This window comes from Crassostrea angulata, chromosome 1 (genome assembly GCF_025612915.1).
Source record: "Crassostrea angulata isolate pt1a10 chromosome 1, ASM2561291v2, whole genome shotgun sequence".
NCBI lineage: Eukaryota > Metazoa > Mollusca > Bivalvia > Ostreida > Ostreidae > Magallana > Magallana angulata.
In genome coordinates, this window is record NC_069111.1 from 41,955,296 (window position 1) to 41,981,218 (window position 25,923).

At 34.1% G+C, this 25,923-nt stretch overlaps 1 protein-coding gene and 1 pseudogene across 1 annotated transcript; both read right to left on the reverse strand.

The window, feature by feature from the left end:
- Positions 1–3,007: 3,007 nt before the first annotated feature.
- On the reverse strand, positions 3,008–8,692 carry LOC128158681 (thyrotropin-releasing hormone receptor-like). Its single transcript, XM_052821622.1, has 2 exons — positions 8,572–8,692; positions 3,008–5,009 (listed from the first exon to the last, which is right to left on the reverse strand). Exon 2 carries the CDS (start codon positions 4,992–4,994, stop codon positions 3,789–3,791), a length of 1,206 nt encoding a protein of 401 aa, XP_052677582.1. The 5' UTR covers positions 4,995–5,009; positions 8,572–8,692; the 3' UTR covers positions 3,008–3,788.
- Positions 8,693–14,279: 5,587 nt separating this feature from the next.
- LOC128192484 (uncharacterized) lies at positions 14,280–15,410 on the reverse strand (annotated as a pseudogene).
- Between the last annotated feature and the right edge of the window lie 10,513 nt (positions 15,411–25,923).

Consider the following 25,923-nt stretch of genomic DNA (forward strand, 5'->3'; position numbering starts at 1 on the left):
CTAAATCAGTTTCTCGATCCTAATAACATTTGTGATGAATGATGTTTTGGAGCCTGGGGTTAATATTTTGTTATTTTGTATGTTCTTAGGTCATTAGATTATTGGGATATAAGCAAATTTTTACCGATATTACGAAACATTTGGTCGATGCTGGTGCAAGATGAAACGGATATTGGCAACATTTTACGAGTTGGTTTTGAATGAGCTATTGCTGTCTGCTTGACTCAGTATCAAGAGTCTTTTTAACGGAATTTAACAGTATTGAAAAAAATCTACATTCGTAATCATTGTAGGTTGAGTATACATCTGATTTTTCAAACTTTTGGCTTTGTGGATTACTAAATGGCATATCATATACAAAGTAGTAAGAACTTTGAGGCATCCAAATGAACAAAATACTTGGAACAAGATTTACTGCTCATTTTTCAAAGAGTTGAAATTGAAAACGTTGATACTTACATGAATACATTGTGCTCATATATTTCCAGTGTTTGATTGAATAGTTAGGTCGCGCTTCTTATGTGTTGAGCATTGTGGATTAACTGTTGCCACGGTGTGTCTTTCACGAAAACCATATACATTTAATAAGGAAAAAGAGGTTATTCTTCAGGTATATTACAGCCGGATGCGTGATGAAATCGAATGAAGCCCGAAGAGCTTTATGATAGATTTAATCAAACAATGATTCCTTACTAAATATACATAATTTATATCTATATAATTTTTAGCAATTGTAATATTGAATATTGAACTTTTGAAATTTTTATACGCTTTTTTATTTCGTATAATTACTAGTATTTAAACTCCAATAATGCTACTTACGCTGTGTGTCAATGATGAAATTATAATAATTCGATCCGCATTGTCATTACAGACATGTACAAAGATATTGGAAAATGTAAATATATGCCATATTTTAGATTTACATATGTATTTAAACCAGATTTTACAATCATGTTTATGCTTTTTAATTAAGTATAACATTGACACAATGTAGGAAAACATTGAGTGCATTTTAGTATCTTATAGGGAAACGCATATCTTTCAACAAGGATCAGTACATTTGATTGTTAATCAGCTGTAGAAGTTTTGAACATTATGAACATTCAAATGTTTTTATTCTTTCCTTCTCCATTTTGCCTAACTATTGAATTGTTCGACATATTGGAATTGGGTTAAAAGCAGGAATAAATAATTCTGACAGAAGTTTACAAAACTAGTCTACAACGTAGATGTCCAAACTGATTTAGAAACGCCAGTTAGCTAGAAATATTTGAATGCAAATTTTGGTGGCTATATGTCTGAATAATAGATGATAATTAATGCAAAATGTATTGGAGAGGCTTTTGTGTAGAATAAGTATGCAAATTCAATTCGGGGTTTTGGTGATTAAGCCTTAATAATAGATGGAAAATGAAAAAAATCTATTGAAAATAATTTTGTGTAAAATGTACATAGAGTCCTGGATTCAATCGATTAAATATTTTCTGTTCGAAATTAGCAGTTATATCATATTCTGGATACTTTTTCATCTAAACAATATTTTATGAGAAGCATAAACAGATGGGACCTATATAAGTCCTCTCCTTGGGTCAAGGTCAGTAATACATAGATGTATATCTTAAATATATATAGTGTAGTTATATAACAATAAATCTAATTAAACACATTCATATTACAGTTATAAAATATATTTATTTAAAATATGATTATGACGAATTAAAACCCCCCAAAATAAATGGTATGGACTATATAAAGAGAAAAAAGAATTCAGAAAAGAAAACATAGATGAAATTTCTTAATTCTACCTCTAATATTTACAAATTCACGATTACGATCAGTCATAAAAATCAATATAAAAGATACGAAGAAGACAACAAACAGATTGCCACGGGTTCATTGAAGGAACATTTTAATGTTTTAGTTTACGTATCCCTTTCAGTTTTTGCAGGGTGGGGTGTCATTAATGAATCTTTTTCACGAGTCTGTGTATTTTAACTCATATGCTGTGAGATAACTATATTTTCTGGATTTATTGTGATGAGTTTTAAAAACACGCCTCTTGTGATCTATTTAGAACCATTTTAACAAGAGCTTGGACTTTAGGTAATTATGTCAAACAGCAATGTGATGTAGGCCTGTCTATTTCGTCGCTAGCCACTCAGCCATGGCTCTTTGAAATCAACAAGATTTGTCTGGCTTTTAAGCTAAGACGACGCAATCGGTGTATATTTTGCTTGTTTTGATGCAAGAAATGGATTGTTACGTCCTAATGAAAAATCCAAGGCCTTGTTAAAATGATTTGTTTTTGCAGGGATCACAGCTTGAACAAATTTAAGTAAATCTAAACATCTAGGGGTGCCCGGGGGTGGATGGGTTTGGCAGGGCAAGGCATCGGGGAAGAGGTAGCATCGATGTTTTCTAGTCCTTTTAATTCATACCGCAAAAACATGTAACATGAAATAGAGACGCTATGTACAGTTACTAGACGCTAAACTAAGGGAATCACAATTCACAGGTTTTTTGTTTGTTTGTTTATTTGTTTTTTGTTTTTTATAAAAGACCGATTATCTAATTTTGCAGTCATTCGAACTCAAGACTTTTTTCACGCCTTGCATCCAACCATGCATTCTCCCATTTTATATTGATATTATTTCACCATTAGAATAATACATGTACTAGTGTGTATTACAAAATATTCTTATTACTGTATATATCAAGTTAGTTTGTGGTTTCTTTTTAAGTGAGCGAGGTAGATATTCGCGTGTTAAATGCAAATTAAAGGAATATATGTGCATGTCATGGGGGATTTACTCATGTTCAGTGATGTAGTTTTACATTGGGGTAGTAGTTATAATTAATAGACGCTGGCTTTAGACTGGGTCGAATCATAACATAACTATTTTGAATGGTTGTGGCATATGAACATATTATTGAGCACGTGAATCTTACCCAGGATATTGTTATTCAGCCCGATAATCGACATCTAGAACAAAACAAATAAACAAACTAGATACTACATGTATATAACAAACAAACAAACGACACATCTGCCATTAGGAATAAAGTAGACAATCAAGGTTTTCATTATCATCAAAAACCTGGGAATAAATTCATCTTTTTTAAAATATTATATATCTATCTATACCGTTCTGCCATTAAAAGTCATATTAAATGCTGTCAATCACGGGATGAAATGCATGATATTGTAAGATGCACTTTACGTGCGTGTATTTGTACCCTGGGACTTTGTGCGGCAGCAGATCTAGACAGAACTTGTCAACGTTTTATTTGATCCCGATGTCATCTTTATGGAAAATAAATAGAAATTATCGTATTTAATATGTCCAAAGAAGACTGAACACTCTTACGACAAGGATAAGTCACTCTTCAAATACGAAAATGTGTTGTCATTTTCCAGATGAACGTAATATCTTTCTTGCATCCCCAAAGACTGCATGATTGGTCATAATTCAAGTCGTCAATACACAGAAGGGAAAAATTGTGCCGAGTTCTCATTTGTTCTCCAAACGTATTGCAGTAATTACAAAAGGGTTAGAAAAAATAAATCTCTGAACATCAAATAAAATCCGTTGAGAAGTTTTCCCTGATTACTTAATTATCCCACAAAAATTCAATTATACGGTTAACCCATTAATACACGTTGTCGCCCGATCAACAATAGCAAGACTAGTTTTCTTTGTACGTGTACACAGCTTCCGCATGATAAATCGTGATAATGAATTGTCATATTTTTCAATCCCTGAGTAGATGGTTTCAATGGTTAACTATGTGACCGTGTTACTGATGCTGCGACTGCAGGCCGAATCGTGTTCGACCAGTGTATGGTTACTTGGCGTTGACGTGACAGACATCTGATATCGGGACGATCTAGTTAGTGTGGTCCTCGTTGTTGTGGTTGTATTAGACGCACAACGCACCATACTGATAAAGTGTTTGCGGAATTTCTTGCCACTGAGAAAATATAAGTAGAAATTGACGGCATGGTTCAGGTCGGTGAGGACAAACACAAGCTGATAGATCAACATATGAAGAGCTATCTGATAGTTACTCTGCTGATAATCCCAGTATCCTCTGGAGATGAAGAAGACAGAGTTGGGCAGGGTCAGAAGTGTGAACACTAAAGAGACGGTGACCAGCATAACTGTGATCTGATTGTGCTGTTTGGTTTGCTTCTGCTGGAGATTCGTCAAGTCTCGCTGTTTCTTCACAGAGTCCCGTATGCCATTAATGATGAAGAAATTCAAGATGATCAAAGCACAGAATGGGGCCACAGAGAACGCCACCCCATCCATCCAATACCAGATTTTCGTCATGAAGAATTCGTGGTCTTTCTTTATTGAACATTGATATTTTGAAAAAGAGTCGTATCCCTCGTCAACCGTGGCAAAATGGTGGACGTTGAGCACTATCATTGCCACCGCTATGACCAGCAGCGCAGTTATGACCTTTGTCTTGGTGCAGATTTTTTGTACTTTCATGGGAAACCTAATGGCAATGAAGCGTTCTGTTGTCATTGCAACGAGAATCCAATTTGCATAGTGTCCTGCAAACTGACCTATAAAGACAAAAAACTGACATCCCAAATCAAACATTTGAATGTCGAAATAGGTCAACTGATAATATAATTCTTTGATAACTAGAGTCAATGTGTCCATGCTTGCCAATGCTATCATAAAAATTGAAGAGGAAGATAATGGTTTCATTTTCCAGACTGTAACAAGAGCGGCAATGTTCCCGGGGATACCTATACCACATATAATGTACAGGTAGTACTTATTGATAATAAGTGCTACTTTAAACTCCTCGAAATCCTCAAAGGAACGACCCGCAACCCCGACGGTGCTTCCACAGTCTGTCGTGGAGTTGGTCGGAAATGTGTTGTTGTCAGTGTCATTCCCCGGAAGTGACGTAGAAACGCACTTTGACAATGAAGTAATGAATAACACTGCTGTTTGCGTTGTGGTATTCATCTTCTTGTTTTAAATCTGAAAAACGAAATAAATCTAAAAAACAAAATAACTCTTAACAACTGAATTTTCACAAGTTTTAGTGTAGTTTCCCCCGTCTTTTTCTCTAATGGGATGAATTGTGAAATAAACAATTTAATTTTCCTCCTAAAATCTGTGATGAAATATAATGAAATATTTACACGAAGCTTGTTCGGTATCGATTTGCAAAGAACATCAGATGCACGTTTTGTTTAAATCATCAACTGATCAATTCAGCATAGACTAAAATCATATTGCTGAGCCAAGATACCTGAATGACGGGCGTCGTTTTGATTCAAAGTCAATTCCCGTAATTTTGCCATTTTGTTTCTGTACATACTTGATTATTTTTGTTTAGATAGCGTAAATATGAATTACTTGTCAAAATGTTTTTGTGGTTTTTACAGTAGACCACAGTACCATCTCTTCGCATACACCGTGTTCTTGCTGTGTTTCACCGCGTGGATTTTCCCGCGGTAAACAAAACTACATTAACATTTTCATCGTAGACTTTAGTACCATCCATATCCTGTTTTGGGTAAGTACTCTTTAGCAGTAATGTATTTTTGCATTTCAAACATTTTTGCAAGCTGAACATGACCACTATAGTAATTATCCATATTTGGTCATTGGTATTTTCATCATAAAACATTACCACAAAAAAACCCAGTCGGACAACACTTTCTTTTAAAACTTCCTTTCTGCGAACTTCCTTTTGGAAAAGGTATTTATGGAAACAATAGACATTGATTAAAAACAACAAAAATCATGACAACTAAAAGAAATCAATCTGATCAAAATTCGAGTTATTTTTATTGGAAGGGAGAAATTTTGATGATTCGTAGCCCTATTATTTGGTCAGGATTAGTCAGATAGTTACCAAAACAAACCTGAAATTGTTTGTCAGCGTACATCTCACGACATTAGAAGGAAAGGATTATCAATAACCAATTAATCAACTGAGTAACCCTGCTGACTAAAAGCACAAACAAAAAATAGTCCAGGGAAAGTTCTGATTTCTTATTGTTTCGGTATTTTGATTTTGTTTGATTTTTCCAATAATTGAAGGGTCTTTGTTGAGAGCACACAGAGTGCTAATTTTCTGACGTCGCTGCCCTACAGATTGCCAGTATTATAGAAGTTAGCAACACAGTTCTTATGATTTTGAACAATCGTTCTTGATAACTTCTTTCAGAAAGAACTCAAGCAAACCAAAGGAGTTTAAAATTTAATCTTAATAATGACTTAACTCAGCTTCCAATAATGCAACCCGCTAGTACGAACAATGATAACGAATCTCAATTGCTAATAATTTTAATTTGTAATGAAAGGTCTTTTCGTGCAAGAAAATAGGTGTCGGAAGACAAAATTTCTAAAGAACCATGTCTATTTTATGTATAGTTAAGTTGTGACTGCGCGACTAGATTGGTGGTGGATTACCCATCCCTCTACATATAGTCCAAAATTCTTGATTGACATTTCTCATGCTTTAGATTGCCTGATAATTAAAACATAAAACGACAACGAACAAAGAGAAATTAAAGCTAAATAAAGCATTTGGATCTAATGGACGTGAAAACGGGGCGTCATTTCCTAATTGGAAGACGAATATACACTAATTTCATGTGCAGTACCAAAAATTCATTGTTGCTGTTGGTTTCAAGTCTTTTGTTTTGTAAGCCATGAAGATTCGCCCGAGGACATAAATCAAGTTAATTTCATTGCCGTTCTCTGGATATCGTCACAGACTAGGGGGTGAAAGTTTTATAAATCTAATATATGGGCCTATAGTATACCGAGAATCTACGCCTCAATATTGGCTAACACAAGGGACACATCGCTCTCCGACTCGGATGCAAAACCCGCGTATTTTATATTCTGTCTACTAATGCGGAGTGAGCGATATGCTACAGAGTGATATCTAGATTGTATATTTCTTTTCTTTTACAAATATTCCAGATGATGAAGATATGCTTTTATTTTTCCCAAGGGGTTGCATATCTTACTCTCACGAGCATTAATATTGATGATTTATCGCGGGAGACAAAGTGCTTAAGTTTAAAAAAATAATTAGCATCGAGATTTGTTTGGTAATTTTCGTCCATAAAAGTATAGGGAAAACTGGTGTAAGTTATGCAAAAATTCTTTTCATCTGTGGCAAAATGAATAATAAACGTACTTTTCACTTTATGAAAAAGGCATCAATGTGCTACACAGCAACAGTAAAATAAAGGAACCAGGACTTATCCCAAAACTTTCCAGGACTCATATAACTAGAGATACCGATCAGAAAATAATAATACATAATGATAATGTAGGGATATTTGAACCTATTTTTTATTCTCTGTAAATAATTAATGGATATAATATAGCAATATAAAAATCGTTCAACTGGTCGATGAATGTACCATTATTGATTGTGATATAATATATTAAAATAATTTATAAAACATACACACAAATAAACTTGTATATGGTGCAAGACAATTATCCACTTGTTAGCAGAGGTTTGAAATGAAATGATTTTTATTAATTGAGCCATTAAAAATGTGTACTTTCGTAAACTCTCAAACATATGTTGTTCAAATTTGAAACTACTCTTTGCATTGACTTCCAGGTATATACATGTATGCTTGCTCCCTTACGTTTTGTTTATTTGTATTTGTTTTTTGTTTCGGTACAATAACCCCCCCCCCCCAAAAAAAAAAAAACAAAAAACAAAAAACAAAAAAAACCCCGGAAAAACCCCCACCAAAAACAAACAAACAAACAAACAAACAAACAAACAAACAAACAAGCAAGCACATTAAGATTTTGGGGGTAGAATACAACATATGTAAATCTGTAGTCTCCTTGGTATTTACAAACAGTTATAAATATACAAAAAGTAGTTATCTATTTTTTGATACTATAGAGTATTAACATTAATAAAGCGCGTGACTATCACATGGTAATCGCAATCAAAGGTGATTTATACTTTTTGAAGAAGCCAAAAAGGTTCAGCAAGTAAAAAACGACAACTTTAAGATATATAGATAAGGCGATAGGTGAAAATGATTATGGAGTGCACCGATAATAAATCCAACTTAATTAAATGACACTTGATTTGTTGCATTTGCTGATGGTTCCTATGCTTAATTTATAATGACGCTTCAGATATTGAAAAAGACCCAAAAAAAGTAAAAAGAAAAAACAAACCCAAAAACACAAGCGTTTTGTCCTTAAAGTCTGTGAAATTGATTGTCTATATTCATGTGTACTTTGTGAAAAAATTAAATTATAGACAAAATTGAGTAAATGTTTGAATGATATTATTTCATTAGGCTACAATGTATAGATATGGTGTATTATTTTCCTTTTTTTTAAATTGATATACTTGTACACGTAAGAATAAAAAAAAATCGTTATATTTATTTGTATATTTTTGCAATGTACCTATTGGGGAAAAATCAAAATACAATAAATAACGATTAAAGTAATTTTGCCAACTTTCAGATCAATTAATTCATATATATAAAAGAAAATTTGATTAAAAGATTAAATATTATCCTATACTCACCGGAGACAAAGAAACAGGAAACTTTGTAGGCAATGCGTCCACTGTGTAGTGAGAGTTGAAATGAATCTGTTCCCATAGAAGCGTTAAAGCCATTTGAAACAAACCTATATCGTCTGCTTCCACCAATCTTCTGCGTCAAGAATCGCTTTGATTGACAGCATAATCAATGCCGAATTTCAAGAGTAAACAAGACTCAGACGACCAAATGTAAGTTGTCCTAAACCTTTATCACCTACGCATATTGTTATGTTATTGTCTGTTCGGAGTTTTTGTTTAGTTTAAGATGTCTTCAGGGATGTGGAGTTTATACAAGCAGTCAAAATGTCAAATCTGAATAAGACAACACGGAAGGTCTTGAGAGTTTAGAATTGCATATCACAAAATGTTTGCAAATTTAAAGATGTTCACCGTTTATTAGTTTTTTGGCCGGATTTTTTTTTTTGGTTTTTCTTCAAGTGCTGTTAACTTTTATTTTGCTGACTTTCTAAATAATTTTTGGCTGCAATAATTATTTTGTTGGAGAGATGCAAAAATGCATACCATAATTATCGTTACAGATTATTTCAAGGTACGTGAAGACAGAAACCTACTTATAAAACTATGGCTTTGGACGAATTTTATCGGTCTTGGCCCCTGCTGTATATTGTTTGATTAGAAGATGTACAACATCATTTCTAACATAATTAGAAATATCAGTTTCTGTTTTGCTTGGAGACATCAGGCGCTTTCTCTTGCATCCCGTTGCGTCGCGGGAGATAAGGTGTTATTCCCATCGTGTTCTTGCTTACTGGCAGGAATTCAAGACTGCCATCGAGTCCAGAATGTTTTACTTTATAGAAAGCTGCTTCCGTCTATTATTTGCTCATTAACACTAATTATTGTAATCACTGCCGTCGTCATCAATTCAATATCATCATCAACAATATCCGCTGTGGGACGTTTCATTGCATGGGGTACTTGTAAAATTAAATTTGGGATTCTGCAGTGGATTCAATAATATTGACCACAAAAATCATTTCATTGTTTCAGTGCATGGTTGAATATCTACCTGTTTTTTAACTGCCAACACATATGCTTTATATCATTAAACTAATTCGGTCTACATCAATTGTACATAAGGATTTTAATTTTCTTCTATGTAATAACGGCTGTTTAAAAAATATATTAAGTGATTAAATTCGTTCAGCTTTATGCCTGTAGAAGTTTTTCATGACTTAAGGGTCTTTAATTCTGTATTATTAAAGATATTTACGACTTTAATAAATATTTGTCATAAATAAAAAAAAGTTTAATGATAATTTCTTGATTTTTTGCATTAAATATTTATTTGATATGGTATTGAGAACTACACATAACTTGACGTTTTGTGTACGTCCAAAATCAAATAAAACAGGTTGTGCATGAAGAAAATGTAAAAACTAACCTCATGTATTTTAATAAATATTCCTACCGGTTGTGTTAATAACGATGTAAATAACTGATAAAATGAAATGTATCAACTATCACAAAAGCCAACAAACTTGGGAAAAGATGTATAAATGCCAGTATGAATGAACATTATAGAATGGGAGGTACTCTGTTCAATTTCATATTGATAAATTGTAATTAATATTTCCGAGAAAAAAAAAGATTTTATTTTAGATATCGTCGAAAACTTCTATACCTCTCTATCTCCTCAATTTTGCTTGTATACACGGATGAGTGCTCAAAATAAAGATGCTGCAGAAAATGTGTCCATGATATGTCTCAGGATACCATGCACTTGTTGTGCAGTGTAACAGTGTTATCAAGATTTAGGCTCGGCATATTTTGTAACCAATCCTTGACTCCCTGAAGAGAAAAAATGTAAATATATACACAGAGCCCCAAAGAGAAATGATGATGTGATAAAAAATTTTTTTAATGAAAATAAGTTTAAATGAATGTGGATATAGATGTTATTTGGCTCCAAGCATGTAAAGTCCATATATACTAGTATAAAGTAATGTTCATACCTAATCCTTGTGTCTTTTATGTTCAGTTAAATTGCAAGATTACAACAATAACAATGTGCCTAGTCTATTCCTGCTCAACAGACATGCAATAAATAGAAGAGGATTCAGCATACAATTTAACTCTCTATGGAAGATGCGGTGTATACAACCAAAAATAAAAGTCAGCTTTTTACCAGTTGATAGAATCAACTCAGTTATGCCAATGCTAAGGGTTTCCTCATGTATCGAGTCGAAGCACATGTTCGATTCGAGTATTTCGTATACATATGGTTATATTTTTTGGGATTCTTCTTGAAACTTGGATAAATCATGAATAAAGACTTGGGGTTTTAATGTCCAGGAGTGCTTATATATTTTTCCAGCATAGTCCTACAATGGAAGTGGAATCTCTGCTCTACCACTTTGATGCTACATTGCGGGGGTGTTGGACTGCTTAAAGTTCACAAAAAGACTGTGCACTGTAGGGGGATATTACAATGAGTCCCTTAGCGACACCTCGGCGATAAAAGGCGAGCAATTCTGACCACGCCAACATTAAAGCATAAAACTTAATTTGGGTTGAATCTGATTATTGCATAGAGTATGAAACAACTAAAAAAAAGGGGCCAATCATATTATTAATATGAAAGTGTCTATCATTAGACAAATGAGCAGTAATTAGCGTCTAAGTATACATTTAATTATCAACCCTGGGAAAAATCGGGCATGTTTTTGTAGAAAAATTAAACCTTGGCTACTTTGTCTTGTGGCCTTGGTATTTTCTCTATCGAGGTTAAGTAATGAAGTTAAAGTTTCACCTTTGTAATTAGCCTCATTGACTGCATCTGTTCAAAGATGAAAGGAAGAGATAAGCCGCGCTGTTAATCGAGAGGCCTGTTATCGATTAAAAATCGATTTCCATTAACCTCCATTATTACACATCATTCACGTATGTATTCTACATCATTTGTTTTCTTCTATGTTCATTGCAATGAAGTGACTGATTAGACAATAAAATTCAATCTCTCTTGAAAATTCCGCCCGTCAATCGGCATCGAACTAAAGGTTCATCAGAAACAGTGGCATTGTCCCTCTGAAGACATTAATGTTTTTTTTTTATATAGAGAACAAGCAATCATAAATTACCAATCGAGATATGCAGATGGAATATTTTACCTAAAAATGAAAATGATATTTGAATTAAATATAATAAATAAAAAAAAATTCTGTCCACTAACTTTCTACATACTTATGATAAACATGTGTTTAAACCGCGGGGAATCAGTCTCAAAACAATCAGTTATTAAAACATTCAAAAGGAAACCTTTTTTCATGTATATCTACGTTAAAACTAAAAAAAAAATGATACAAAGAGCAACTAGAACTGAATTACTGGAATTTATACACCCACAAGGCTTATTTTATTTCAAACAGGGCAAGTTCTAGTTTAATTTCCTCGTTTAAAACAATTAAAATAAGTTTTGTGAAGCTGTACATTAAAAATAAAAACCCGAACATCTAGAAGAATTCTTAAAAAGCTTTTGCTTTTAATAAATCATAAACTCTTCATATTTGTTTTTTTTAAAATGCTGGATTTTTGGGATTAAGATACCCAGGTATAACAGTATAAAAGATGTCATAGTCCATTTCACAGTTTATCATATCTTCCTAAACATACTAAGATAACTGCCCTCTTAATGGAAATGAATTCAGCCGCCGCACATCTTTGGAGACCTATTTAATTCTTAGGATTTGATAACCCAGTTATGATGTATTAATGAGTTGATAGAACACTTATTAAACATATATTTGTTAATAGAACAAGAATAATCCAATAACTACACGTAGCTTGATATTTCTGTGATGTTCACAGTAAATTTTAAAGAATTAACTTCCTTACTTTTCAACATTTTTGGGGAATTAAACTCATAAAACCATCACAAGTAGATAATGTCATCGTCTCTATATAAGCACAATGGTATCCAGTCACTGTGACTTATATATACTTTGTCTGGACGCTCTCCGGAAGTCATAGTTCTTGCATTGCTACATTATGACACAAAACGTGACTGGCGTAACCATAGACGTCTTTGAAGTTACTCTTTGGCAATGTAAAGCAACCATCACAAAAGGAGAATAGATAACATACAATTGTACATACAACGTTTAAATATACAGTGCTATTAATACAAGCGTTGTAGATGAACACTCCAAGACAGCATTTATATAGCACAGCGATAAGAGGAAGGATAAAAGCAAGTCATAAACAGTGAAGTTTAAAGAAACATACAAAATGTATTGTGTTCAGCAGGTAAAAACGTTTAACTAAAGAAAATGGACGGCAAAAATATAAACCAGATAATTAATATATTTCTTTTAATTTCAGAGACAACACAATTGTAATATATGTGAAAATAAATGCAATTTTTGTAACACCACTCTACATAAAAAATAACAACCAAAACGTAATGAACTACATTTTGCATTACGTTTTCTTGCAAATGAAAATTGAATCTGCAACAAGTATTTGTTTTATTTATTCAGAATCAGTTTTTTTTATCATTTCCGCCGCCAATAAAAATGATATATTTTTGAAAACTTACTGTAAATATCTGGTCAGAGAGTGAAAACATAAAAAATAAAGACAATTATTGGAAACATGAGATATTAGAGAGGCAAATGGGTCGTGTTGTTCAGTCATATCTTATCCAATTGGCATAATTGTTAAATCGCACTGAGAAAAGAAAGTATTAGGGTGAATAACAAAATATCAAAACACAAACAACTGTACATGTGAAAATACGGCTCAATTGGCTTCTACTGATGGATATAGATACTATAAGCTCTGTTATAGTAACCCTCCAAGGCTTCAAGAATATTTCTGCGAATATCATTAAGTTTTGCCTATCATGCAATATAGCATGCTAGCATCTGTTCTCGAGAGTTGCACAAAGGCATCAAGTGATTCGGTGTTTTCTTCAACTTATTACTTCTCTGGTATCTCGTATCTGTGCAGATGGTGCAGCAGACTTCATTAACACGATTTCATGAACGGCTTTATCTATTTACCGGTATGTAATTTAAAAATACATGTAATTAGCGCATGTACCTGCAAGGTACTATATATATTCCTGGTACATGTATGCAGATACCCAGTAACAGTTGAACGTACACAATACAATGTTCATAGCTAGATCAGCAGATCATTGGTGTTCATGTGCAACATAAAATTGTAATAATTTAGACAATTTTATTTCTAGTAAGGATGGCTTTGAAGAAAATTACTTATGTTCAGCTGATGATGGAACTCCGAAGGAATTGGGTTTTTTTTCTGGGTGTCTATCGAAATAAAATGCCCATAGTTATGTTGTGAAGGTGTACATTTCTAACATGCAAAGTGCCCAGTTAGCGAATAACGCATCAGGCTGAGTTGTATCAATCACAGGATCGACAAGAACGTCCGTCTGTAATCAGGGTTACTATAAACTGTCGATTTCGCGCACCTGATCAGCTGACTTTTATTAAATCCCGAACCCGATGTAAATAATATACTTATCGATTATCACTACATTCTTCCCCGTTTTATTTAAGTGCTGGTATATAAAAGTTATAAAAGCATATTAAAACAATCTAGGTTGCCAAATGACACAAATTACAATTAGCTGTGAACAATGAGACATGCCGACTGTATAGACAGCAGTATATAAGTGTGTCATAGCAATGTGACGCATAGAATCAAAATGCATATACAGAACTATATAATGAAGTGTTTATCCTAAGCTTAAAATCCTCTATCAAATAATCATTTCCTATGTCAGAAAGATGAACACCGTCATCTCTGAACAAATATATGATTTTCTCGCAATAACTTTTGGATGGTGATGTATGTTCCTTATCTAAGTTTTTTTAACTTCTGAATTAATAATCGTTCTTTCTTTCTCCCCTTCTTCCCATTTTTAAGATCCTCCAAACAAGCCTAGAAAGTATTTCTGAAAATAAAATATGACTCCGAGAAAATTCCCTCATAACAGCATTTAAATCGCTCTGAATTTTTAAAATTAACCTTTTTGAACATGCACATTTAATATCATTGGAACCAAGGTGAATTATAATGAAATCTGGGAATAGAAATTTTGATTTACAAAATTCAATGATATCTATTAAACTCTCCCACTTCATTCCTCTAACACCTTTCCAAAAGATCGCAAGAACATCTTTATCAAACTCTAAGTTTTTGATTCCTAATTCAGTTGCTCGATTTCCACTCCAGTATACAAATGAAGAATCTAATATCCACACATCATTTTTGTTTGTTAGTAATTAAGCACTATTTGACAAATGTAACAGACAAGCTGCATTTGTAACAGGATATGGAACCAGTGGCAATTTTTCACTAAAAAACTTGTGGTGAAGAAATTTTTCTCCAACTACTGAATCTTCATCACTAAACACTGATCCTTGGCAACATTTAAAGCGCTCATCGTTGTTGATAAATTTGTACAAGTTTTCAAAGTTTTCCAATTTCAGAATCTGAATTATGCGTAACAAAAGACCAAACATGAAATTAACCCAAAAAATATCCAAATGTTGAGAAGTGTAATTGTTGCTCTGAATTTTCTGATAGTGTAAATCCAAAAAAATGTGCGTGCCCAAAGTTAATAGGACAAACTGAACAATACGTCGATGGTGAAGCATACCAAGGTAAATGATCTCTAATAATATGCCATTTAACATGAGTAAATTTGCCAAGCACATAGGACATGGTTTGCCTATTTTACTTTTGGTGGCTCCTTGAATTTTAGGCGGACTTTGTGGCTCGATGTCTGATCCAAATTCATAGTTGGGTACGAATTCATCCTCCATCATGAACTACATAATATTATAAGATATACCATATAGTAAATACTGGTAATAAAACTTCATGATACACATTTTTTAAAAAAAAATATATGCTTATAAATACATAAACAAACTATTGTAATCAGGAGACCCAAGAGAAATTAAATCATAAAACCAACACACCGTTGTATATATATACATAAGTGATAATTATTGAGTCATTGATTATTATCTGTCCTCAAAATGAGGAATTTTTTAAATTCATTTTTATTTTTTTCATAACACCAGTATAATTTAGATATCTAAAACATAATCTTTCAAATATTCTGGCTTTCTTCTAACCCTTTTATTTAACATTCCTGAATTGTTGTTACCACTAAGTGGACTAGATGGGACTCTGTTATTACCACTAAGTAGACTAGATGGGACTCTGTTATTACCACTAAGTGGACTAGATGGGACTCCAAGATCTTATATCATTTGTCTTATATCTTTCTCTCTTTTTGCTATTTCTTTCTCTCTCTTTGATCTATTTCTCTCATTCTTTTCCTGAATGAATCTTCTCGTTCTGTTCTCTCTTTCTCTTCTAATGATCTCATTTTCTCTTTCTGATCTTCTAAAGTCTGTAGCTGTTCGTCAAATCTTCCTCTCTTCTTTCAAACATTAACTTAAACTCATCAGCTATTTTATCTTCCTTTTTCTCTGGTTGTTTTCATGTTTTTTTTGCAAAAATGATGACTCTTTCTCTTTTTCATCTAATGAACGATCTTTTTCTTTCAGTTGATCCCCTCTTTCTCTAATAACATTCCCTCTTTCTAATAATTTCTTCTTTCTCTTTTTTTTCAACATATCAATTTTTTAGCAAGTCTTGTTCTTGTGTACTAGACCCTACTGTGTCCCCTGTGTGTACAGATTGTTCCACATTGCTGGTTTTTACTAAAGTTGATGGTACAACAATTAAACCTTCGTCTAACAAGGGATCCCAAATTGAGCTGAGAATGCAGGGAATGATTTTGAGATCTTCTAAAGTAACTTTACCTTTGATGCTTCTAATATCAATAATTTTCTTTCCTCTTTTGTCCCCAATATTTCTAATGTTTTTTAACTCTTCAAATGTTGCTTTATTGATATCAATAGGTGTAGCCATGATCTTGATCTTTTACTCCTGCATATACCTACCTAGTATTGATCTTACTTTATGTATAAACTAAATCATCAGACAATCTGACAAAATAGTCATGTTGTGATCTTAAAACACATGTAGGTGTACACTAGAAAAAACATAGGTAATCACAGATTACAAAGTTCACCGAGACGAGGCATCACCTCTATGAGACCACCATTATCATATTATATGAAAATCATACTTAATGATCCTGGATATTCATGGATATCATCTGTTTAAAATTGTATGATAATCATATGTTCATTTCATACGGTATTATAAGATACAATGTTTATCAATACAATAATATAAAATACAATATTGCATCATATCATACTTACAATATATATCATAAAATACAATAAAATACAGTAATAAATAATGATGAGATATGATATTTTAACACGTGATATGACATTGAATTGTGTTTTACATTATTGTATTTGATCACATAATACAATATCATAATACATAATATATGATACAATATAGAATTATATGATACAATATAATATCACATAATACATCACAATATTGTTCATCATAATATCATTTTGTATAATATAGTATGATATTGTATTATTAGTTACATGGTTTGTAGTTGACCCAATATGGTCAACTACATGGTTACATGGTCAGTAAATCCCAATATAGAATTTACTGAGAGCAGAGCTCGAGCCCCAATATAGAATTTACTGACCATGTATAAACCATATTAGGTCAACTACAAACCATGTAACGATTATATCTTAACGACAGCCTTTATTTTAATGATAAAAAGTAAATAAAACAATTAAAATCAAGTTTTTATAATAATATTACACTTTCAATTTGAGTACGAAACCTGACGTCATAATGCTCTAAAATGACGTCATAATGCTCAAAGGGGGTATTATTTTCTACTGACTATGTATGGAATATACATAGTCTCCACGTAACTGCTGTAAGCCAATGTTTTTCGTACAATTTAGCAGGAGGTAAGATATTGTATGATACTGTATCATTTTTTAAATCTAATGTGATGTTGTATCATATGATACAATAAAATTTGATACAACATTGTATCATATCATATAATACAACATCATATGATTTAGTAAAATATTATATGATACAATATCATTTTATACCATTTCATGTGATATTTTAATATATTATATAAACCAATATCATATTATACAATATCGTAAGATAGGATAGTATATTATATACAATATTGTATCATATGATACAATATTATATATTGCAATATCATATGTAACAGTATCATGTGATAAAATAATATATTAATTATATAATATCACATTATACAACATTGTCTCATAATATACAATAGTTTATATAACAATGTCATGAAACAATATCATGTCATAAAATATAAAAAAAATGATACAATATCATATCGTATCATATAACTTTTTACAATATAACATATGATATAATATTGTATCATAATTAATAATAGTGTAGCATATCATACAATACTTTATCATAGGAATCATGTTATATAATTTAACAACAAATACACTGTACATCTATCAAGCAGGTTTGAGTGAGGTAGGAGATGTTTTAAGCATCATTGATAATGGAGATCAGGCTCTGCATCTGAAGCTACCTCTACAAATCATTTACATTATAGTTAAATTAACTATGCAAGCTATTATCTATAAAACTTGTGACCAGTTCCAAAAAGCTAAACCTCATCCAGCATCTGAAACCTATGACTCAGATTCAGCATCCATGCCTGTTTGGTGCATGGGTATCATAAGACACACCATCCATGCAAGTTTGGTAAAGTTAGGATAATTAATAACGAAGATATATTTTTTAGCATCCTTGATAATGGAGATCATGCTTTGTATCTTAAGCTACCTATGCGATTTATTTATATCAAAGTTTAATAAGCTATTTAAGTTTAAAATAATACTATTATCTATTAAACATGTGACCTGTTTCAAAAAACTTAACCTTATCTAGCATCCAAAACCTATGGCTCAGATTCAGCATTCAAGCCTGTCGGGTGCATCTGACAGTATCACAAGACACACCATCCATGCAAGTTTTGTGAAATTAGGACCAGTAATAACTAAGATTATAAATTTCCTTTAAGATAATAATCTCCGAGCATCATACTTACCTGTTAGAGTTTACGATAGCTACTCACTCCGGAATTTGTTACCACCGCCGAGTCAAATTTTAAACACTCCTCCAACAGCGCCCCCTACTACAGCGCATGCTCATCTTCATTCGAGATGCCTTCTGTCTGATATAAGTGGGGAGGTTGGGAGGGAGTCTAACAGGTAAGTATGATGCTTGGAGATAATTATCTCCAAAGACATTTATAATCTCCTTCGCATCATACTTACCTGTTAGAGTTTACGATAGCTACAGATTTTGAAGCCAAATGGAGGTGGGTGTAATAACTAAGTGCCATACCAAAATGAAAATATCTTATAAATTGAAAGAAAGATAAGAAACAACTTACCTCTGAGGGTATCAGAGTGAGCAGCTGCCATCACAGCTCTTCCAAAGGGAGCTTTTCCTGCACATATCTCTCATATAGAAGGATGTAAAAGTCTTTTCTGATTTCAAAGATGCAGCTTTCATGATGTCTTAGATGGGTGTTCCTTGAAACAGTGGCCAAGATGATGAGAAACTTCTTACATCATGTGCTCCCACTTCCTCCAAACTTTTATCTGAATAAGCTATCTTAATAGTATTCACAATCCATTTAGATACGTGTATTGAATCTTTAGAGGCTGGATTGTGCTGGTTTTTCTTATGACATATAAATGATTTATTTGACCCGGCTCCCAAGTGCTTTGTCATCTTAAAGTATATTTTCAAGGCACGTACTGGACAAAGTAAGTCATTTTCTCTAATTGAAGAAAATGTTGACATTTTTGGCAGTGTAATCGTGTTTGTCATGTAATTTAAGAAATTAGCTAAGAGTTCAGTAGAAGGAATAATAGAAACACTATCTCTGTTCCATCTAATATGTCCTCCATCAACAACAAGAGCATGTAAACAGCTGACTCTTCTACCTGAAGCTGCAGCAACCAAAAATAATGTTTTAAAAGTCAAATACTTCATATCTACCTGACCTTAAGGTTCAAAGGGGTGTTTACACAAAGCGTGTAATACAAATCCAATATCCCACGTAGGAACGAGTCTCCCCTTTGGAGGACGAGCAATGAAATATGCTTTTAAGAGTTTCTCTAAACTTTTTGTCTGACCAACACCTACATCATCCCAACAAGGATGAACAGCAGCTATTGCAGACTTATAACCTGCAATAGTTCTAGCCTTTAAATTTATACTGTAAACAGGAACTCAAGAAAATCAGCTATCTGAGGTTCAGATGCTTGCAAGGGATCAATATGTTGCTCTTTGGCCCAATCAAAATAAAGTCTGAGTCTGTTATTGTACGTTTTGTTTGTACTGTTTCGTCTACAGTACGCTGCTCTTTTTGACACTGATCTAGAAAAACTCTTCTTAAGGTACTGTTTGCGGATAATTTCCATGCTGTCACCTTTAACATTTCTACGTTTGGATGATGAAACCTGCCTCTTTGCTGACTGATCACGTTTTGTAGCATTGGCAGTTTCACTGGTAGTCTATTAATAACTGAGCTACATAATGAAACCATGGATGTCTTGTCTAGAACGGACTATCAGTATTATTATGCAGTTTGATGACTGAATTTTCTGCAATATTTTTGGAATTAGGATTACTGGAGGGTAGGCATATCCCACTATTCCCTGCCAACTGAGACTTAGAGCATTCACTGATAGTGCTAGTTCGACTGGAAATGGAGACACAAAGGTCTGAATCTGATAGTTCCAACGTGTTGCAAACAGGTCTATTTGTGGTCTTTCCCACATATTGACTATTGTCTGTACCACAGGTTGGTTCAGCATCCACTCTGTTGGAAGTATTTTGGATCTTCGAGACAGATCTGCCAATATGTTGGCTTTTCCTGCTATATGTTGCGCAGTTAAGGCTATGTTGTTCTTGATGGTCCGCTGGTACATGTTCCATACCAGAATGCATAGGGATGGAGAATTCCCCATTGTTTGTTGATGTAAGTCAATACAGTGGTGATGTCCGTCTTGACCAACACATTTTGGTCCCTCAGTGTCTTTTGAAACTGTTTAATGGCAAGAAAAACTGCCATCATTTCTAAGTAATTTATGTTCCGCAAGGCTAGATCCCTTGACCAAACATCCGACACCTGCATCTGACCTAGATGCGCTCCCCAACATGTCATGGAAGCATCTGTTACCAAGGTTTAAGAGACTTGTTTTTCTTTTAAAGGTAACCCTTTGAAAAAGTTATTTTTTTATTTTCCACCAGTCTAGGTGTGACTTTACATGATCTGTAACTGGTATTTCTTAGTAAATATTCTTCACCGTTACTTTCCAGTAATACAGGAGATGCATTTGAATGGGCCTCATGTGCAATCTTGCCCAAGGCACTAGATCTATGCAAGAATTCATTATTCCCAATAACCTTAGGAATCTTCTGACTTGGATCTTTTCTGATGTTTGTATATGATAAATCAAGTCTCTCAAGGCTTGGTAACATTCTAAAGTAGGAAAAATCATGCCTTTTTAGGTCATTAAAGGCACCCAGAAAAACGAGTTTCTGGGTTAAATGAAGATTTGACTTCTTCTAATTCACCAAGAACTTCAATTTTAGAGTTTGCTCTATCATATATTGTTGTTCTACCTTCAGTTGTTGATAACTTTGGTTTTTGATTAGCCAGTCGTCTAAATAAGCGTGGGGATGTAATCCCCTTTGACGCAAGTGGCCTTACAATGTTGACACTATTTTTGTGAACAGGCGAGGCGCAACAAAAATTCCGAAGGGAAGTACTCGGTACTGATAAACTTCCTTCTACTGCAAATCTTAAGAATTTTCTGCTTTCTGAATGGAAAGGTACATGCTGATAAGCATCTGAAAGATCTATAGAAAAGACCCAATCCCCTGTATTTAGTGACTAAATTACTGATCTTAAAGTTTCCATTTTGAAATGCTGATTCTATACAAATTTATTCAATTTTCTTAAGTTCAGAACTGCTCGATCCCCCCCCCCCCCCCCCGATTGTTTTGGTACAATGAATTTGGTTGAATAAAACCCCGCATTTGAATTTTTGGGGTCTACAATTTCATTTGCTTTTTTTTGTAGGAGAGACTTTACTTCCTCCAAAATAATGTTTCTTTTTTCTGTGTCTTTTGGAATTTCTGTGTGGTTTACGCCTGAAAACGAAAGAGGCTTTTTTCAGAAATTCTATTTAGTAACCTTCTGATAGAACTCTGAGTATAAAACTGTCGTCTGAAATTTGTTCCCAACTTGTAACAAAATATTGGAGTCTTCTTCCAACTTTTAAACTGGCATTTGGAACCTTCCATGACTGGCTGGGGACATATAATATTTTCCCTTTTTTGGAACTTTGATGGCTGAAAGTTTGATTTTGTTTGTTTATCCCAACCTGAGCGTCTGTATGTATTAGGCTTTTTTATTTTCAGTGTTTCTGTATGAGCTGCTTAAAACGCTCGCTATTCCGCCTGATTCATAGCTGCTTGGTTTGTCTAGGCGTTTGAATTTTCTATCAGAGGCTTTGCCGCCATCAGATTTATCAGGAAATGGTCGTCTCTGGCCACTGGGTTGCATCCCATAAGCCTTGGATGTCTCTCGCACTTCTCTAATCATCTCTGTAGATTTGTGAGTAATTTCCCGAACTTTGCCAGAAAATAATTTGTCCCCCTCTAGAGGCCCTTTAAATAATTCATTTTTGGCAGATGAGTCTGGGATATTCATAGCATCAATGTGTGAATGTTGCGTCTGGCAAGAACACAGTGAGTAGAAGCTCGTTCAGACACCAATGTCACCAATGTCTACTATAGCATTTGCTAGTCACCCCAACAACTGTGACAGAATATCATCAGGAATTTCTGATTCACCTTTTAAGCCCTTCGACAGGGCAGACAATATCAGAGAGGCATGAGACACTGCTCTCTGTTGAAATCTTAAACGTTGATCAATAGCTGCAAAGGCAACGTTTGCCTTACGTTCAGAGGAGAACGAGGACCCCGAAGACCCTTTTCATTTTTTTGTGTTTATGTAAGTGTTGACTGAAGCATCAATATCAGGGCTCTTGCCAATTTTGTCAAAGTCCTCATCTGGTCACCTATATTGATATATATGAAGCGTTTTAAAAGAAGCTATCTTTGGCAGGGGCTTCTCAACCTCTTTCCAAGCATTAACAATAATGCCATCACTCTGCCATTGGCGGCGTTTAATTGGCGATTCAGAACCCAGAAAACTGCATGCATTGTCATCTTCCGCCATTACGTTTAATGGGGGTTCATTGGAAACGGCGGTCGTATATGCCGAGGACTGCTTATTTGAGGTCGATAGGAGATTAATGATTTTATTTTCGAAGGCTAAAAACCTCGAGTCGAACATCGCATCGACTTCTCGTCTGGACATGGCAGTCGAAGAATTAATCTCCGGTAATAGATCGGAGCTTATTGGTTCCGAAAAATCTGTTACGAGGGGGATAAATTGTCAGCTAGATGACGATGTCTTTTCGTAGCGAGATTCCTTACCAGGATTCTTAGAAGTTTGGTTCTTACCAACGAGGTTGATGTTCCTTACCGTGAACTTTATTATCGTTTGCCTCTTTCTGTGGTGAACTCGCCTCCCCGTTTCTCTAGAGCCCTTAGAAGATGTTTATCTTTATCTTTCCCCATCATGAAGGGACGAAATACAGTCGCGTAAAAAATAAAAACTTTCTTGTCGATGTGGTAATGTCTTATCAAAATGTGGCCAAGAATGAAGATGATCGAGCATGCGCTGTAGTAGGGGCGCTGTTAAGGTTGGGGGAGTGTTTAAAATTTGGCGGTGATACAAATTCTGAAATGAGTAGCTATCGTAAACTGTAACAGGTAAGTATGATGCGAAGGAGATATCATCATCAGAGGGCACCTGTTTCAAAAACTTTAACCAGCTCTAAAAACCTTAACCTCCTCCAGCATCCGAAGCCTAAGGCTCAGATTCAACATTCATGCTTGTCTAGTGCATCAGTATCATAAGACACACCATCCATGCAAGTTTGGTGACAATAGGACCAGTTACAAGTAAGATATATTCATCAGAGGGCACCTGCTCCAAAAACTTTAACCCGCTCCAAAAACCTTAACCTCCTCCAGGATCTGAAATTCAGGATTCAGATTCAGCATCCAAGTATTTCAAGTCTCTAAGTAGGTCTGGATGCATTATCCATGCAAGTTTGGTTCAGATAGGACCAGTAATAAGTTAGATACAGGACCTGCAACAAAAACTTTAACCAGGTCCGGACGCCGACGTCAACGCGGCGCCGGGGTATAGCATAAACTCCCACTGACTTCGTCTCGGTGAGCTAAAAATGAGCAGAAAACGCAATAGGGGGAAAAAATCAAAACATAAAAAAAACCATGCAAATCTTTCAAAAATATACTAATACTTTAATTGAAATGGATAAATATCTTCGCGATCGAATTTGGAAGACACGAAAAAAAAATTCAATTATGGCGCCAAAATGCATGAATTATTGTGCGGGGTATTTAATCTGGAAAAAAAATAACAGATCTATACGACGACTTCTGACACCATTGTTGTGAAGGTATATATGTCTAACATACAGAGTGCCCAGTTAGTGAATAACTCACCAGGCTGAGTTGTATCAATCATAGGATCGACAAGAAGGTCCGTCCGTAATTGCTAGCGCTCTCGAGCGCTAGCAACTACGTTAGTCTTTTTCACTGGAATACGCATGTTCGACTCCATAGTAAGGCATTCTGGGAAAACTGTACTACTGTAGATAAACTTTTCCATTTGAATTTCGTTTTATAATCTTCACAAGAAGTTTTGTGTTCTATTGTAAATGCCAAAAAGTAACAGTAGCTGAGGTCTTATAATGCAAAGTTATTTTAAATATTATGATAAATAGCTAGCTTTATTCCTTCAAGCTCGGAAAACAACCTTGGATATAATCCGAGATTCCTCTGACTCTAACCCCCGCTTTTATATTGTGACGTGCGGGGGAGACGCACGCACGTCACAATGTATATAAAGGTATCACACCGGTAATCGAACAATCAAAATGAACTTAGAATTGTAGTTCCATATATACTTCAGAATTGTAGTTTCATATATACTTCAGAATTATTTTTTTTCCATGACTGCATTTTTACATTTTCCTTTACTCAGTTTTAAAGTATTTGTACCACTGAGAAGGACATTTCATGTATATTGTTAGGTGGTGGTCTTTTTTTCACAGGGACGACTTCTTTCAGGGCACATGCAGCAGCTTCCTGGGGAGTGTGCAGTCTGTTTACATACAAATGGAAAACACGCGGTTTTGAGGGTAGACCTGTTTGGAGCTAGATATTTTGAGAAAATGACGTATCGCTTGCCCTTTTTATGGTGTTAGCTGATTAGATAGGTAACAAATAACATTACCTCCGAATATTTTGTCATGAAAAATACAAACTGATTTTTAAGAATTTTTTTCTCCTCTATAGTGCTATATAGTGAAAATAATTACCGGTGTGATACCTAAAAGCGGGGGTTAGAGTCAGAGAAATCTCGAATTACCTCGGATATTGTTTTCCGAGCTTACAGGAAAGGCCCAAGAAGATACGATTGGTACAAAACAGTATCAATTGTTCTTTGAAACAAGTTTAGCTTTTTTAAAAAAGCTTACCGTCTTTAGAACAAACCCTAAACAGCACTTAGTTATCAAAGACAGTTTAATTCTTTTTAATATAAATGTCACCTTCCTCTACATAGCATGGCGAGTGGATTTATTCAAGCCTGTGTGTCTATAATTGAGAACTTCGTACCCGAGCTTGTAAGTTGAGATCGGGTGAAAGAGATCTTAGGTAGGGTCGTAGACTCGTATCATTTTGATAAAATCAAAGTTATACCACTGCATTTATCTATCTAAGGTGCAAATAACTTTACCGATATTAGGCATACCGCATCAATTTCTTTTTACATTTTTGTATAAATATTTGAATAAACAATGCTAAAAGAAAAGCAAATAATTTTAATAGATATTATAGAATGTTTCTTTCAACTAGCTGGACCTGAAAACCAAAGGCTGAATTTCATTCATAGCAATTTGTATTGCTTTTTCGTTTTCTCACTTTTTAAGATTTGAAATCTACGAAATTTGTTAAGTAGTACGTGAAAAAGATCATCAGAAAATTATCTCCCTTGCGCCGAACAGTGTTTCAACCAATGAAATAAATGTAAATTTTCACATCATGTATTTTCAACCAATCACAAAGGAAAGGAAGTGCACAACCCGGAGACTGTAAATT

Bases quoted from the DNA above. Each gene is read 5' to 3' on its own strand.
- LOC128158681 (XM_052821622.1), bottom strand. From the start codon at position 4,994: ATGAATACCACAACGCAAACAGCAGTGTTATTCATTACTTCATTGTCA.